Source organism: Triticum aestivum, chromosome 6D (assembly GCF_018294505.1).
Source record: "Triticum aestivum cultivar Chinese Spring chromosome 6D, IWGSC CS RefSeq v2.1, whole genome shotgun sequence".
In the NCBI taxonomy this organism is placed as follows: domain Eukaryota; kingdom Viridiplantae; phylum Streptophyta; class Magnoliopsida; order Poales; family Poaceae; genus Triticum; species Triticum aestivum.
In genome coordinates, this window is record NC_057811.1 from 284,191,159 (window position 1) to 284,205,702 (window position 14,544).

Here is a 14,544-nt window from a genome sequence, read left to right on the forward strand (position 1 = left end):
GCGGTTAAAGCACTGGAGAGGGACGCCCCTATGTCTCGCTAATACCGAGACGTAGGGTCGTAGAGAAGCCTCGCGTCAAGGGGTCCACAGATGGGCCGATCCAGATGCGCTGGAGACCACAACCTCTTTTTTTGTTTGTTTTGTGTTTTTCCATTTTTACTTTTGTTTACACTTCCAAATATCCTTAATAAAATATGTTACAATTTTTTTATAAAAATATTAACCAAGCATTTAAAAAATGTTAAATGTGTATAGAGAAACTTTTTCTCATGTATATGAAAAATATACAGTGTGTGTGAAAAAACTTGGTCGTGTATTTAAAAAATGTAATCATTTAAAAAATAATAAATGTGTATAGAAAAAATGTTGACCATGTATTAAAAAATGGTAATCTTGTATTTAAATTTTTAATCAATCATTTGAAAAATATTAAATGTGAATAGAAAAAATGCTGACCATGTACTCAGAAATTGTTAACCTTGTATTTCAAGAATGTTAATCAATCATTTGAAAACAATATGTATATGAACAATATTGACCATAATTAAAATAAGTTAATCTTATATTTGAATAATGTTAAATATGTATTAGATATATACCAAAGTTTTAAAATATATATGGGAGAAAGTAGAAAAAATTAAGTTCTCAAAAAATGTTAATCACGAATTTAAAAAATGTTAAACATGTATTAGAAAAATGTATTAGAAATACCAGAAATGTACAGTGTGTATGGAAAAAAGACATTAAAAACTATGATTTCTAAAAAGTATTAATCATGTGTTTAAAAAATGTTTCAGATGTATACGGAACTTATTGAATGTGTACTGAAAAATGTTAACATACATTGAACCAAAAAGAAACCGATGGAAAACGACAAAACAAATAAAACTGAAAAGACCCAAATAAAATAAAAAAAGAATAATGTAAATAGAAAAAACCGAGAGAAAAAACCCATTAAAACCAAGAAATAAATAAATGAAAATCGAAGATATAAAGAAACTAAAGCAAAAAATTCAATGAAAATCAGAAAGAAACAAATATAAACGAAGAAAAACGAACATCGGTGAAAACCGAGAAAAAACGAAGAAAATCGATGAAAAAGCAGACAAGAACGTGAAAAGACAAAGAAAAAAGAAAAAAGAAAAAGAATCCGGGAGAAAACGGACCGAACCGTTCAACAACCAAGCCACCGAGCGAGATGATCGAACGAAACCCAGCGAAGAAAACAAGAGAAAAACGAGCCGACCTATTAGCTACAGCGCGGGGGCAAAAGCTTGAATGAGACAGAAGAAGCACTCACACCAAACGAGATACATTGACTGTTTGGTTTGTAGCATTATGTTGCCATGCCTAATCTTAGTCATGCCACAACGTCTTAGGCATGTGTTTGGTTTATTGCCATACTTTTTTAGCTGCATAGTCCACATATCATAAGCTAATTTTTCATCAAATCTTGCCACACTTGTGGTCATCATTATATTAGCCACACTTTTTATGACGGCCACAATTTCTCTAAGATAAGTTGTGGCAAAGTTAGTCATGATCCAAACATGCCCATAGTCCCTGCGGCTGTGGACGAGGTCTGAACTTGGGAAAGTATCTGATGCACCGGAGCATTTGGTGCTACCTGTGCACCCGGTCTCTATAATTACCATTTGAAACATTGAAAAAACATTGGGCCCATTATGATCATCACATATTTTGTCATTTTCGTTTCCTGTATTATGTTTTGACTTTGAATCTGAAAAAAATGTAGCATGATGTATTCTTGTTACAATTACAACATAAAAAACATTCAGACTTATTTGACATTTGTAAAATGGCTAAATCAACGAGTGCATCGGTAGCATCAAATGGCTCGATGTACTAGTTGTTTCCCGTCTCAACTTCTTCCATGTGGTGACCTGTAGCGGCTCCCGGCCACAATGCATCTAAGATTAGTTTTGAGTTAAATACACTGTGAGTGCCTAAACTTGCCCTGTGCGGTCAGTTTAGTGTCTAAACTTGCAAAATACACAAAAGTGGTGCCGCAACTTGTCCCGTGGTTCAAATACAGTGCCTCCAGACGTATTCCGCGGTATGCACTGCCCGCGTGGCACGCCAGCGTGTCACCGGCCCACATGTCAGTGGCTCGGGGCGACGGAAGGGCTGGGTGAGGCGCACAGCCTGGTTTTTAAGCAGAAAACCTCCTGGGCTTTAATTAATTCTCTCAAAAAAGCCCTCGATCTGTATAAGACTCGATCCCCAAATCCCCCCGATTCACAAAACAAAAACCAAATCCCTAAACGTAGGTAGGCGGCGGCGGCGGCGGCGACAGTGGAATTCTTTGGTCGCTAACCGGCGACGAGCAGTTGAATGAGAGTAGGAGGCCAGGGTGCGGCGGGAGTACTCGCGCAGCGATGTGAACTCTTTCTCTGCTCCCCCTTCTCCTCTGCTACTAGGCGAGATGGGTGGCGCCGACGTTCCGAAGCGCGACGACGAGGAATGGAAGCAGACGGCGGTGTACAACCGGGGATCAAAGAGAAGCGCTCAGGTGATGGTTCCCCATTCTTGTGAATCATGTATGCATGTGTGTTGTGTTATTTGCTTACAAAGATTTGATTTTTAGGATGAGGAGATGCCGGGATTGGACTTGAGAAGGAGGCCGAGAAGCATGCTGATAAAGAGAAGCACAAGATGGAGAAGAAGGTCATTGCTAGGATCAACACGGAGCAAATTATATGCAGAGATAGGATGCTACTGTTTGTAATCAGTATGTGTGCTAGCTTGTGTGTCATCCTGTTTGCAGTAGCAGGAAAGTCGTAGAAGTGGGATGATGTTTGCAATACGAGGAAATGAGTTTGTATTATGAACATGATCTATGTGTAAATGGCAAATGATATGTTTGTGCGTTTATTTGGAATTTGGCTTATAACAATCACATCTTCAGTTGCATTTTAATGTTTGAACTCATAAAAAATTGCTGCTTCAGTTGCAAACTAACATACATTGACTGACTGAAGCAGCAGCAAACTAACTGAAGATAACTGAAGTAATCTAACATACATCGGCTCGTTGTGTCTGGCAGCGATGGCGCGCAGGTTGGCCGCCCTGCGCTTGGCTTGTGCAATGGACAGAGAAGCCGTGAGGGTGGCCTGGTTCAGCTACCGCTGCGCTGCTCGTCGTGCCTCCTCTGACTGCGCCGCGGCAAGCACGAATTTGTTACAGAAACAAATGAGCATATAAATTTAGCTACAGTTATTATGAAAATATGCCCATGCATTGCATACTGAACTGGCATTACATAACCATTTGAAGTAGCATTTGACAAACCAAATCCTTTGCCAAACTAGCATCTGAACCATACCAAAATATCATTTGAAACCAATTTTTGTCTCTGAACCCCAACAAAAGGAGCAGTTCATTTATGAACTTAACTAAGATGCTTGACAAGTTTATTCATGAACTAAAACACACATGACTTAAACTAAAGTGAAAGAAAATCATGAAGATCATTAGGCCAGCCATCCTCGTAGAGAACATTTGGTGCATTCTGGCTAACAAGAACTTCCTCCTCTGCTTGCATGAACTGTGGCGCTTGATGTGCACTCCCTCCATCATTTCCAAACAACAGATTGTAGAAGCCAGGGGCAGCAGCTCTAGCTCCTCTTGGAGCATTTGTTCCTCCAGTGCCAGAATCTGTTCCTCCTGTGGTAGCATGAGTTTCACCCCTTCCAACATTTCTCCCTCCTCTTGCAGCATTTGTTCCTCCTCTTCCAGCACTCCTCCCTCCTATTGGAGCTGTAGCTCCTCCTCTTCCAGCACTCCTCCCTCCTCTTGGAGCTCTAGTCCCTCCTCTAGCCTGCCTTTTCCTGGCACTAGATTCTGCTGCTGCATCTGCATTTCTTCTGACCCTGCCACTTGCCATTGCTGTTGTCACTCTTGCTACTGGGATTGAGTCTCTTGCATTTGCAATGAAGGTAGATTCTGGAAGAGGACCAAAGTCTCTAACTGTTGGGTATGTGAACTTCTCCTGGCACATGCATTTTATGTGAGAACATTGCAAGAAATTAGGTGGCAATAAATAAATATGTGGAATTTGATAAGTTACCTTTTCCTGCATCTTGTACACCATACAATCTGGCCTTTGTGTTGGGTCCAATTGAGGAATTACTCTGTGTGGCATAATGTTCTGCAAGCAATCATAGTAAGGTCAAAAAAATTAGGTACAAAGGGAAATAAGTACAAGAGAAAATGAACTTACAGCAGTGATGCTTGGATCAGCATAATCTTCTTCCTCCTCTGCCTCCTCTGCCGGTACTGGTCTTGGTTTTTCATTAGGTGATTGTGGTGTCCCTTCTTGTTATGGTCAGCAGCTCCACATATAGAATAGTGCATTGTAACACCATGTTTGGAAATTTTCTTCAGTCCATTCTTATCTTGTTTCTCTTCTGGCTCTTTCTTTCTATTTTTCTTTGGCCTACCCATGACTTTTGTGTATATAGGTGGGAAGACAGGGATACCAAGCATCTTTTCCCACTTCTTCATGTCACTCATAGGCATCAGGTTCCATCCATAGCAATCCTTGTAGTTTTCCACTGTATAGCACTCATGAACCATGCTCTCTGGTTCAATCCTCTCGTGCCTGAAACATGCAATAGCATGATGGCAAGGTATGGCAGATAGCTCCCATCTCTTACATTCAGAGCTATTCATGTTGAGATCCACAACATATGTGTTGTTTAGAGACATAACCTGAAATACACCTTTGCCATATTCTTTTACCCTGCAGTTCTTTGCCCACTCAACATATTTGTCTAATTTCTTCTGAATTTTGGGGCATAGTCTACCAGTCCACTTCTCAGCTTCTCCCTGCTTCCCAACTATCCTGTTAGCTAGCTTGTGGAAAATATAGTCCAACATGGACTTTATTGGCAGATCTCTTCCATCCAGAATATAACTGCGAATCAATATAATTGGATCAATGATTATGTAGGCAGAATAAAAGGAGGATTATCCCGCAAAAAAAGAATAAAAGGAGGATTATAAAAAATGAATGCATCTACAAAAGAGGATTTTGGATCAAACCTGTAGAAAACTTCACTCATGTTGTTTAGAAGGATGTCACATTTGCAGAAAGGGGAAAAAATGATTTGATCCATGTTTTAGGTGCCAACTTCTCCACCCACTTGTATGCAGCAAGGCTGTGTTCCTTCATCTGCTCCATGTTCTTACTATAAGCAATTTCATGTGTAGATCTTGCTATTGCCCATAGATCATTCTTGAGTTGGTCTCCCTTGTGTATTTTATGAAAGTTCTGGTAGATGTGCCTAACACAGTGTCTGTGTTCAGCATAAGGGAAAACTTTTTGCACTGCTGCTATTAAACCCTAAAAAAGAAATGTCATTTGGTGAGTAAGTATTGTAAGCAGATGATTGTCATGCAATAAATTAAAGAGGTAGCAAGTGCTAACCTTTTGCTTGTCGCTCATTATTGTATATGGAGAAGAGTTGCTTATATTCAAGTCATCCTTTAAAGTGGCTAAGAACCACTCCCAACTATATGTTGACTCAACTTCACATAGCCCAAATGCTATGGGGAAAATACAATCATTGGGATCAACACCAACTGATGTAAGTAAGTTCCCTTTGTATCTAGTTTTTATGTGGCACCCATCGAGAAAAATTATTGGTCTGCAAGCCTTAAGGTACCCTCTCTTACATGCATTATATGACCAGTACAGTGTTGAGAAGTGGTCTTTTGTTTCTTTAGTTTTATCATCAAAAACCTCCTTAGTGCACAGGAAGAACTTGCTTCCTGGGTTAGTCCTCCTAAGCTCTTGGCCATAGTCCCACAACATATTGTATTGGTCATCATCTTCACCTCTAATTTGTTTAACTGCTGCTCTTCTTGCTCTTCCCAGCTTACTTCTCTTTGCAACCATGTTGAATTCCTGCTCCACTTTATCTGAAAACTTTCTCAAAGGCATCTTCTCATTGTCTCTGAATTCTTCTCTGAATTGTGCAGTCAGGAATGGTGCAGTCAAAGCTTTTAGATCCCAAGCCTTGGTGCATGTGTGATTGTCAAGGTATTTCTTTATCTGAATGCTAGTACTCCTGTTATCTTTGCCTGCCTTCAAGTACCAAGTACATCCAGGCTTGCATACTGCCTCAAATTTGGTGGCCGTATTCCTTATCTTCTTAACCTTTACTCTGTTTCTTACACTGTATGCAACCACAGCAAGCCTTAGCTCTTTCATATCAGCAAAAAGCATGCCAACTCTAAAAGTTGGTGCTTTAAGGTCAGTGGACGGATTGAATGTGTTGAATTTGTATCTAAGCTTGTCTCCTTCTTCTTTTGATAGGTTTAGATGACTGTCATCTAGGGCATCTTCAGGAAGTTCTCCTTCAAAGTCAGGCACAATCTCCTTCTGTCTATGGTCATCAACATCTTTGTCTACATAGCTCTCAAACAGATCATCATCACCTTGTGCTACTTCGTAATCACTCTCATAGAAATCCTCATCAGTTTCAACTTCTGCATCTACATGTTCTTCACTACTGTCACCTGCATCTTCAGCACCACTATCATCACTGTCACAATTGCCATCTTCTTCCTCAAATTCTCGATCTGGAACCCTAGAGCTACAGCCCTCACCAAATGACATGAATCTCTTTGCTTTCTTGTAGTTACATCTCATCTCTGTTGCAATTTCTGGTTTCTCAAAGTTGTCCACATTTTCTTTTCCCTTTGCTGACTTAACTGGAGTAATAACCCTTGGCAGCTCAAGCATCCCCTCTACCAACACATCATCAGCAGTTAGTGACTCCAGGGTGTCACCATGGTCTACAAGCAAGACCAAGTTCTTGTGATCTACTATTGCAGCAATCATAAGGACAATGTCTGCATCACATGCAATCAACTGAAGGCCATCACACAAAGACTTTCCAGGTTTGCTCCAATACACATCTATCTTGGACATTGCTCTGTCATAGCCCAATTGGAGAAGAAAATCATCAATCCATAGAACTGACCAAGTATCACTGTCGCAGCTATCAAACCAGTCCACTTCATGATCCATGTAGGTCATGTTGCTATCACTTCCACAAAAAAACCTTTGTGATGTATCTCAACTGAAAACAGTCCATCAAATTGCCCTGCATTATGAAATAGCACATACTTTTAGTTAAATGCATCGCACACATTCAGAAAAATTCAGTTAAATGTACTGCAAACATTCAGACATATTCAGTTGACATAATGCGCATAACTTCAGTTAAATGCACTGCACACATTCAGACAAATTCAGTTAAATGTACAGCACACATTCAGTTAACAGAGTCTGCACAAATTCAGGTAAATGTACTGCACAAATTCAGGTAACAAAGTCGACACATTCAGAGTCCGCGCACATTCAGTAAACTCCATTCACATTTACTACATGAATCACACTACAGCTTCAGTACTAATCTGAATCAATCTAACTAAAGGAATCATAACACTTCTATACCCTGTTTCGATGGCCACATAACCAAGACCATCACCTTTCAAAGAAAAAGTACGCTGACTGATAACCCCCAAATAAACCCTAGCCCTATTTTGACGTGAAAAGGGCCCAATGCCGTCCACAGCAATCCGCATCTTGTAAATAACACGGATAAGATGAACACCAACCACGAGAAATCGAAGCCCATTACAGTGGTTAACCCTACCCCTTGATTACGTCGTACATGCACGAGAAAATCGAGAAGGAGGAACAGAGTGACGATGCTACTAACCATAGGAAGGAACTGCCTCGCCTGGACGTCGACGACGCGGGCCATCCATCGCCTCCGTCGCCGGCCGCCGTGCCGTGCCGCACCACCTCCGCCACCGCCTTGGACTGGTCGAGACCGAGGGAGAGGAAAGGAGAGGGATACGTAACGGTGGGGACTGTGAGCGAAGGGGCACGGGATTAAGGGTACCAAATAGAAAAACTGAACACGGTCCTTGTTTCTGCTTAAAAACCAGGCTGTGCGTCTCACCCAGCCCCTCCATTGCCCAGAGCCACTGACATGTGGGCCGGTGACACGCTGGCGTGCCATGCGGGCGGTGCATACCATGGAATACGTCTGGAGGCACTGTATTTGAACCAAAGGACAAGTTGCGGCACCACTTTTGTGTATTTTGCAAGTTTAGGCACTAAACTAACCACACAGGACAGGTTTAGGCACTCACAGTGTATTTAACTGGCAAAGTTAGCCATGAACCAAACATGCCCGTAACCTCACAACAGAACAGCAATGCTCCCCTAAAAAAATAGCAGAACAACGGCCCTCCGCGATTCAGACTTCAGAGTCATCCTGAATTCTCAGCGAACAACCTACCTTGTGCCAGCTGCTTTCCGCGGTTTTATTTGCAGGGATCAATTCCAGGACATGGTACAGCAGCGGGACACCGATCTGCGACCTCGAGGCGAGCCGGGATTGCTCCCTGCCTGGAGAATGATGGGGTTGGATTGCTCCCTGCCTGCCAATTCCCTATGCCTAATGTTCTTGAAGGTGAGATGAGCCACCTCGATGTACATCATACGCGTGCCGTTGAAGACTCGGTGGTTCCGCTCCTTCCAGGCATTCCACAAAATGTAAATTAGGTAGCCGCTGAGGCACCTCCTTTGACCGTCATCCAAATGCCACACACATCCCTCCCACCATGCGTCCTCCGATGGTGAGGTGGATGCCATTACCGGCGAGAAATGTCCGTACGCCCAGGAGAGCACCAGCAGGCGGATCGCCGAAGTGTTTTTTTTTTTCTTTTTTTTTAGGCGGATCGCCGAAGTGAATGGGCAGTCCAGACAGAGGTGGGAGACGGTCTCCGGGGGCCTAAGGCAGAGCTGACAGACAGGATCTGTTGTGAAGGCGAGCCAAGAGAAAAGTCTGCACTTCGGCTCAGCATGGATGAGAGCCAATGAATTGCGACGTGTAGGTGGAACTAGCCGAATATTCGCCACTGGCATGCCTGTTCCAGGAAATGGAGTCAGGTCGAAATGGAGCCATGGTTTCTGTGAAAGCATCATCCCCATACAGAATTTCAATGTGACTTGGCCTGCATTTTCTCTGAATTGTTTCTCTTCAATGAGGACACAAAAATTGCCTATTGCCTACTACCAATTTCTAATCATGAACTCCTATGAACTATGATTTGCTTCTGCATCTATTTTGTATCAGGATAGAATCCAAGAGTAAACTGATGCTACTGTCAGCAGAATGTTGCTTTTAAACATATAATAAAACCCTATTTGGCAAAAACCAAATCTTGGACCAAAGAAACAGGACATGTCCCCATTCACAAATTGTTACTATCATGTAAGGAAATAATTGGGAATGAAATCGCTATGGTCTCCATTATTGCTTGAAACCTTGTAGAAGCACACAATCAGCAGGTGATGTTGTACAATGGATAACTCATAACTGAATAGTTAGTGCACACAAATGTGCGCAGTCATGAAAACCATATACATCAAGATAAATAAACTCAAGCCTCGGTCACAAACTTTAGTGAAGCTATATACACTCTCAAAATAGGGAACACACACTCACACACAAGATTCTCAAATTCTCTCCACTAGATTAGTTATGGGGACCCTCCAAACTTTGGTGGAGTCATGAGACTTTTCGTCAGCCATATCGCGGTCTCTCTAGATGACACAGCTCCTTCGCCGAACGGTCGAAGAACACCTGCGAGCTCATCAAGCCTCTCCTGCTCCAGTAGCTTTGCACAGATCTCAAGAAGTGACTCCAGAGCATCAGCTCTCTGCTGCACTATGTTCAGATGATCAAACTCGGCAGGTGCGCTGCCTGCATTTCCCAATTTTAGCGTGCTCACTGGTGATGATTCCTCTGTAACAACATCTACATCACCCATGCCTTGTTTTACTCCTTGACAAGACTCTGTCTCCACACCCTTCCTGTGCTCTTGCACCACTCCAATCGTCATTTCCTCATTTGGTACTGGTGCCTCATTAAGCTTTTGACTTGCACTGTTGACCGACGCAGCCTCTACTGGACTGCGGGTTCTGATAGTTTTAAGACGTATTGTCTCATCAATCTGTCCATCAGTTGTTGCTGCCAAATTCTCCTCTACATGTTGAGGTGATAAAACATGAGCTGTTAGCTCTTCCTTGTTTCTGGCTTCAGGATCCACTGACATTTGCAAAATGCAGGCATTCTGGGTACCAACAGTTGATAGATCTGAATAGTTTGTCGAGCTGTCTCTTGTTTCTGATGTTTGCTCTGCCGCTGCTTGTAATGCTTCGCTGGATCCGCTGGCTTTGCCGACTCTCTTTCTGCCACCACTTGGTTTTCTTGACTGCTTGTCTCCCAGGTTACTCTTGTTGGGTTTTACTGGAAGGTAGATTGGAGAGCAGTTGATTGATTCAGCCAGATATGGCTGGAAATATGGGTGTCTCAATAGCTCCCCAGCCTGTAAAATATATATTCATTTAATTTGCATGCTATTCATGTATCGACGGCTTTGATTGAAACAGTTGAACAAAGCTTCTGGTACTTACAGTTGGTCTATGTTCTGGATTTTTCCTCAGCATACTCTTAACTATCTGTTTCCTGTGAAAGAATGCTCAATTTGGTAAAAATACAGTTGATCCGCAGTACTGAGAGATCATTTAAAGTGAGGTACTCACAGTGACGATGAGTATATTGGGGGCATTGGGGATATTGACGATCTGTTTATTTTGTTGACTAAGGTTGCCATGTCCTTCACACACACATAAAAGAGTATTTCATGAGTTGCCAACATATATAGAGAGAAACTGAAGCAGGTAATAAAAAAATTGTGTTGTATAATCACTAACTGTAGCTTTGAATGCAGAGCGGTGTGCTAAAATCTCAAACATACAGCAACCTGACAGTAAAAGAAGAAAGACAAGCTTTTTGAGCAGCTGTTTAATTCTGTCAATCATTATCACAGAAGACTAGAGTTAACTTCAAAACTAATAGTACTGGGAGCTCACCAAGCGACCAAATATCAGATTTGTAACCATAAGGTATGTCCGCGAGTATTTCTGGGCACATGTAGTTTGGGGTTCCTACTACCTGAAAAACATAAATTTCAAAGATTGAAAATTGAGAAGTGGAATCTGGCCAATCGTTTATATATCTTATAAACTTTGGTCGGTATATCCCTGGGCACATGCTATTTACTTATTTTCATGAACATTTATTCATGTTATACAGTTTTTGCTTTCACGTTTAACTACTGTCAATACTTAATTGGGACTATACACAAGTTACAAGTAACAGATGGTTGTGAATGACTGAACATGTCCTGCCAATAACATGTACATAAATAATAAGTTAGCAAAAGGTTGAGGCATACCGACGAGGCAAGATCCTCCATGAGTAATTTTGCTAACCCGAAATCAGCTGTTTGGAGAAAGAATGAATACACACGTCATGATATTTTCATCTGACCAATGAAGTTGTGTAGTAATTTGAGCCTATATATATGTATCTTACCAAGTCGTATGTTGTTATCCTTGGTTAACAAGATATTGGAACACTGCAATGCAACAGGTGGTGAGGAAAATGTTAGCCAACGCTAATACCTTGTACTAGAAATGAAATGATGGATCCATGGGGGCCGGCAATTATATTTTACCTTGAGGTCACGGTGGAGCACACGGTTGCAGTGCAGGTAGTCAAGGGCCAAGAGCAACTGTGTGAACCACCGGCACACCCTCTTCACATCACACAAGCACCAAACATACAGTAAGTTTCTGAAGCCTGAACATGTAGGAGTAGCATATTTATTCATCTGATTACAGTAAGTAATAGCATTGGTACCTCTTCCGAGAAGAGGACGCCTCTTGCCTTCTTGATCCTCTGCGCCCTGTGAATTCGACGTTAGTGAAACCAGCAGGTAAGGTGACTTGATTACAGTGAGGAGGCAAAGTGCAACGAGATGTTCTTACATGTCACCTCCTTCGCAGTAACTTGTGACGATGCAAACGGAGGTCCCCTGCAACCACGAAACAGATTCAGTTCAGTCTTGGCCGACAAGAGGAACACCCACCCCAATCAAAATTCTAGTCTAGTCTAGTTTAGAAGAAGAAGAAGAAGAAAAATGTGCGGTACCTCGTCGACCCATCCGTCCTTGTACTCGACGATGTAGGGGTTGCTGAGGCTGGCCATGAGGGACATCTGCAGACGGACGGACTGCCAAGCTGAGGCGTGGGATTTGCGAGGGTTTATTAAGGTTTGAGGTGATTGATTGATTGATCGATTACCTCCTGGTAGGCGGTCCGCTGGAACTTGTCGTTCTGCTTGGTCAGCCGGATCTTCTTCATCACGTACCTGCTTGGTGAGCCAAAGATTGGGTTGGTTCAAGGGGAAGGAACGGCGGAGAAGAGAAATCTGAAGAAGCGAGGCTGCAGCTAGCTGCAGAGGAGAAGGAAGATTGAAGAGAAGAAGTAGAACCTCTTCTTCTCGGCCTTGTGGTGGACGAGGTAGGCGGTGCCGTAGGCGCCCCGGCCGATCTGCTCCACCACCTCGTACTGCTCCATCGGATTCCTCACCTCTTCCTCTTGCTTGCTCGTCTTGTGGCGCAGTCAGTGTTGCTGGCGGTGGCGGCTGGGCGCGTATAAATGATTCTTCGATGGCGCTCAGGTGAGGACAGGACACGGGCACGGCGCTGCCCCTGGTAATGATGGTCGCGGAGAGGAGAGGAGAGCGGGCATGCACTGCACGGCTGCACGCGGCCCGTGTCCACGCGTGTGGAAGTGGCACAATAATGGCCGCCGCGCTCGCTCTCTCTGTGTGTCGGGTCGGGTGTGGTCGAGGAGGAAGACGGAGACCCAGGGAAGGGAATGGAGTGCAGCAGTCCGTGTGTTTGTTTGCTTTCCCTTGATTTTAGGGGTGGTTAGGGCGTGCTTTATGTGGAGCTCAACTAATTAATCCGTCGTCGGTTTCATCATTCGATTCCATTCCATTCTCTGGCGGTCGCGGTGCGGTGCATAGATTGAGTTGAGTAGTGGAGGAAACGTTGCGCCTGCGGGTGGTGGAGTGGGCCCCTATTGACTCACGGTGGATGGAGTAGTATTTTCTCTTCTTCTTTTTTTTAATAAAAGAGTCACACTTGCATCTCTCTCAAGTCTGAAGAAAGAAATCTACCCAGAGAGAGAGAAACGTGTGCGTGTGTGGTGGGGTCGGCTGCCGCTGCTCCTGCTTGCCTTTTCCCAGTGAAAAGAGCACCGACCCTTTCCTTTGGTCTGGTCTGGCTGGCATGCAGAAGAATCAAGAAAGGTTTCTCCGTTTCACACTCTCCATGGCATGTGACAACTGTAAATGCCGTCAGCTCCACTCCACTGCGCTGCGCTGGTGTGTGTTTAATACTACTCCATGGGTAGCCAGTGTAAGTAAATGGCGAGCAGTTTTACCTTGTGCCCACCCATGCAGCAGCAGTTGCATGTGCCTTTCCTTCGGGCAGCGTGCATTGTGGATCAGCGCCACTGCAGTACATGTCACGGCTCTTTTTTCTATGTTGGTCATTTAATTCATAGGATTGGATCCCGTAGGAATTTTTCTTATGGAATCTTTTGTACTACATCTCATAGGAAATCTAACATCCACTTCAATCTTTTTTTACAATTCCTTTGTTTTTCCTGTGGCATCAAACACTCATTGCTAATCCTATAGGATTCAAGTGGGCATGCCACTCCAACTCTATACTTTTTCTATTTCTATGTTTTCAAAATCATACGAATCAAAGAGGCTTTCAATGTCGAGATTTTGCGCCACTGCAGTCTGCACGCAGTCCTGCTCTCTCTGTGCTCCGGTGAAGATGCTGATTGCGACACAAGACAAGGGCACTAGTAGGCGTCGAAACAAATTCACAAAATAAACTCTCCACAAAAAGTATTTCACCCGGCTAATCTTTTTAGACAGTGTCCCACCCATCGGCGCTATACTACGCTGCACAGCGTCCTGTCTGATAGGTGCTACACGTCTCGCCAGTGTGACATCCCAGGGTCAGGCCGGGCCCCACCCCTAGTGAAGTAGCGCACAACTCATTTCATCCGAAAAAATGCTCACATTTGCTCAAGTCTTTCAAGTTTAGGCAAACCCTAGTTCTTCATGTGTTTTGAAATGTGTATGGAAATATGAAATGATTGTTGGGTGTTTAGCATATGCATTGGAATTTTGTTAGGGTTAGGGTTATAGTTCTTGTTATGTTGGGGTTAGGGTTATTGTTCGATTTCTATGTTAGGGCTAGGGTTTGGTTATGTGACTAGGATTTTGTGTTAACCTTCGCATGAGTACTATGAAATGTATTTTTGTTGTGTTGTTTTAATTATTTTAGGGATGAGGAGAACATGTGTTTATGTCCATCATCTTTGACCGGGAGGATTCAGAGAGGGATTTGAGAGGGGGCGAGAGAGGAAACCATGGCGCCCCCTTCTCTGTTCACCAACTTTGTGTGCACGCTGGCTAGAGAGGGCCGGCCCGTGTCGGTTACTAAGTCACAGTGTATCGCCTTACGGAGAGGCGCTACACAAGGTAGTATAGCGCC

The 14,544-nt window shown here is 43.2% G+C and overlaps 2 protein-coding genes and 1 long non-coding RNA gene across 3 annotated transcripts; 1 reads left to right on the top strand and 2 right to left on the bottom strand.

Annotated features, from left to right (window-relative positions):
* The first annotated feature begins 2,113 nt into the window (after positions 1-2,113).
* LOC123144659 (uncharacterized) lies at positions 2,114-2,895 on the top strand. The gene is made up of 2 exons (XR_006471824.1): positions 2,114-2,533; positions 2,609-2,895. It is a non-coding gene; the product is annotated as an uncharacterized lncRNA (long non-coding RNA).
* A 441-nt stretch (positions 2,896-3,336) lies between these two features.
* Positions 3,337-7,922, bottom strand: LOC123144658 (uncharacterized). Its single transcript, XM_044563860.1, has 6 exons — positions 7,758-7,922; positions 5,453-7,136; positions 5,068-5,368; positions 4,244-4,939; positions 4,091-4,171; positions 3,337-4,012 (listed from the first exon to the last, which is right to left on the bottom strand). The coding sequence occupies exons 2-3, from the start codon at positions 7,067-7,069 to the stop codon at positions 5,093-5,095; spliced, it is 1,893 nt and encodes a 630-aa protein (XP_044419795.1). The 5' UTR covers positions 7,070-7,136; positions 7,758-7,922; the 3' UTR covers positions 3,337-4,012; positions 4,091-4,171; positions 4,244-4,939; positions 5,068-5,092.
* A 1,413-nt stretch (positions 7,923-9,335) lies between these two features.
* On the bottom strand, positions 9,336-12,889 carry LOC123144660 (serine/threonine-protein kinase Nek6). The gene is made up of 13 exons (XM_044563861.1): positions 12,453-12,889; positions 12,263-12,329; positions 12,111-12,176; positions 11,948-11,994; positions 11,820-11,865; positions 11,635-11,715; positions 11,493-11,535; positions 11,353-11,399; positions 10,988-11,069; positions 10,829-10,878; positions 10,658-10,731; positions 10,529-10,580; positions 9,336-10,440 (listed from the first exon to the last, which is right to left on the bottom strand). Exons 1-13 carry the CDS (start codon positions 12,536-12,538, stop codon positions 9,592-9,594), a joined length of 1,590 nt encoding a protein of 529 aa, XP_044419796.1. The 5' UTR covers positions 12,539-12,889; the 3' UTR covers positions 9,336-9,591.
* Between the last annotated feature and the right edge of the window lie 1,655 nt (positions 12,890-14,544).

Excerpts from the sequence above, each read along its gene's own strand:
- LOC123144658 (XM_044563860.1), bottom strand. The coding sequence starts at position 7,069 with ATGACCTACATGGATCATGAAGTGGACTGGTTTGATAGCTGCGACAGT. Across the intron at positions 5,369-5,452 it reads TAATGAGCGACAAGCAAAAG|GGTTTAATAGCAGCAGTGCA; the intron begins GTTAGCACTTGC and ends TTTCTTTTTTAG.
- LOC123144660 (XM_044563861.1), bottom strand. The coding sequence starts at position 12,538 with ATGGAGCAGTACGAGGTGGTGGAGCAGATCGGCCGGGGCGCCTACGGC. Across the intron at positions 11,070-11,352 it reads TGGAGGATCTTGCCTCGTCG|GTAGTAGGAACCCCAAACTA; the intron begins GTATGCCTCAAC and ends TATGTTTTTCAG. Across the intron at positions 10,879-10,987 it reads ATCTGATATTTGGTCGCTTG|GTTGCTGTATGTTTGAGATT; the intron begins GTGAGCTCCCAG and ends TTTTACTGTCAG.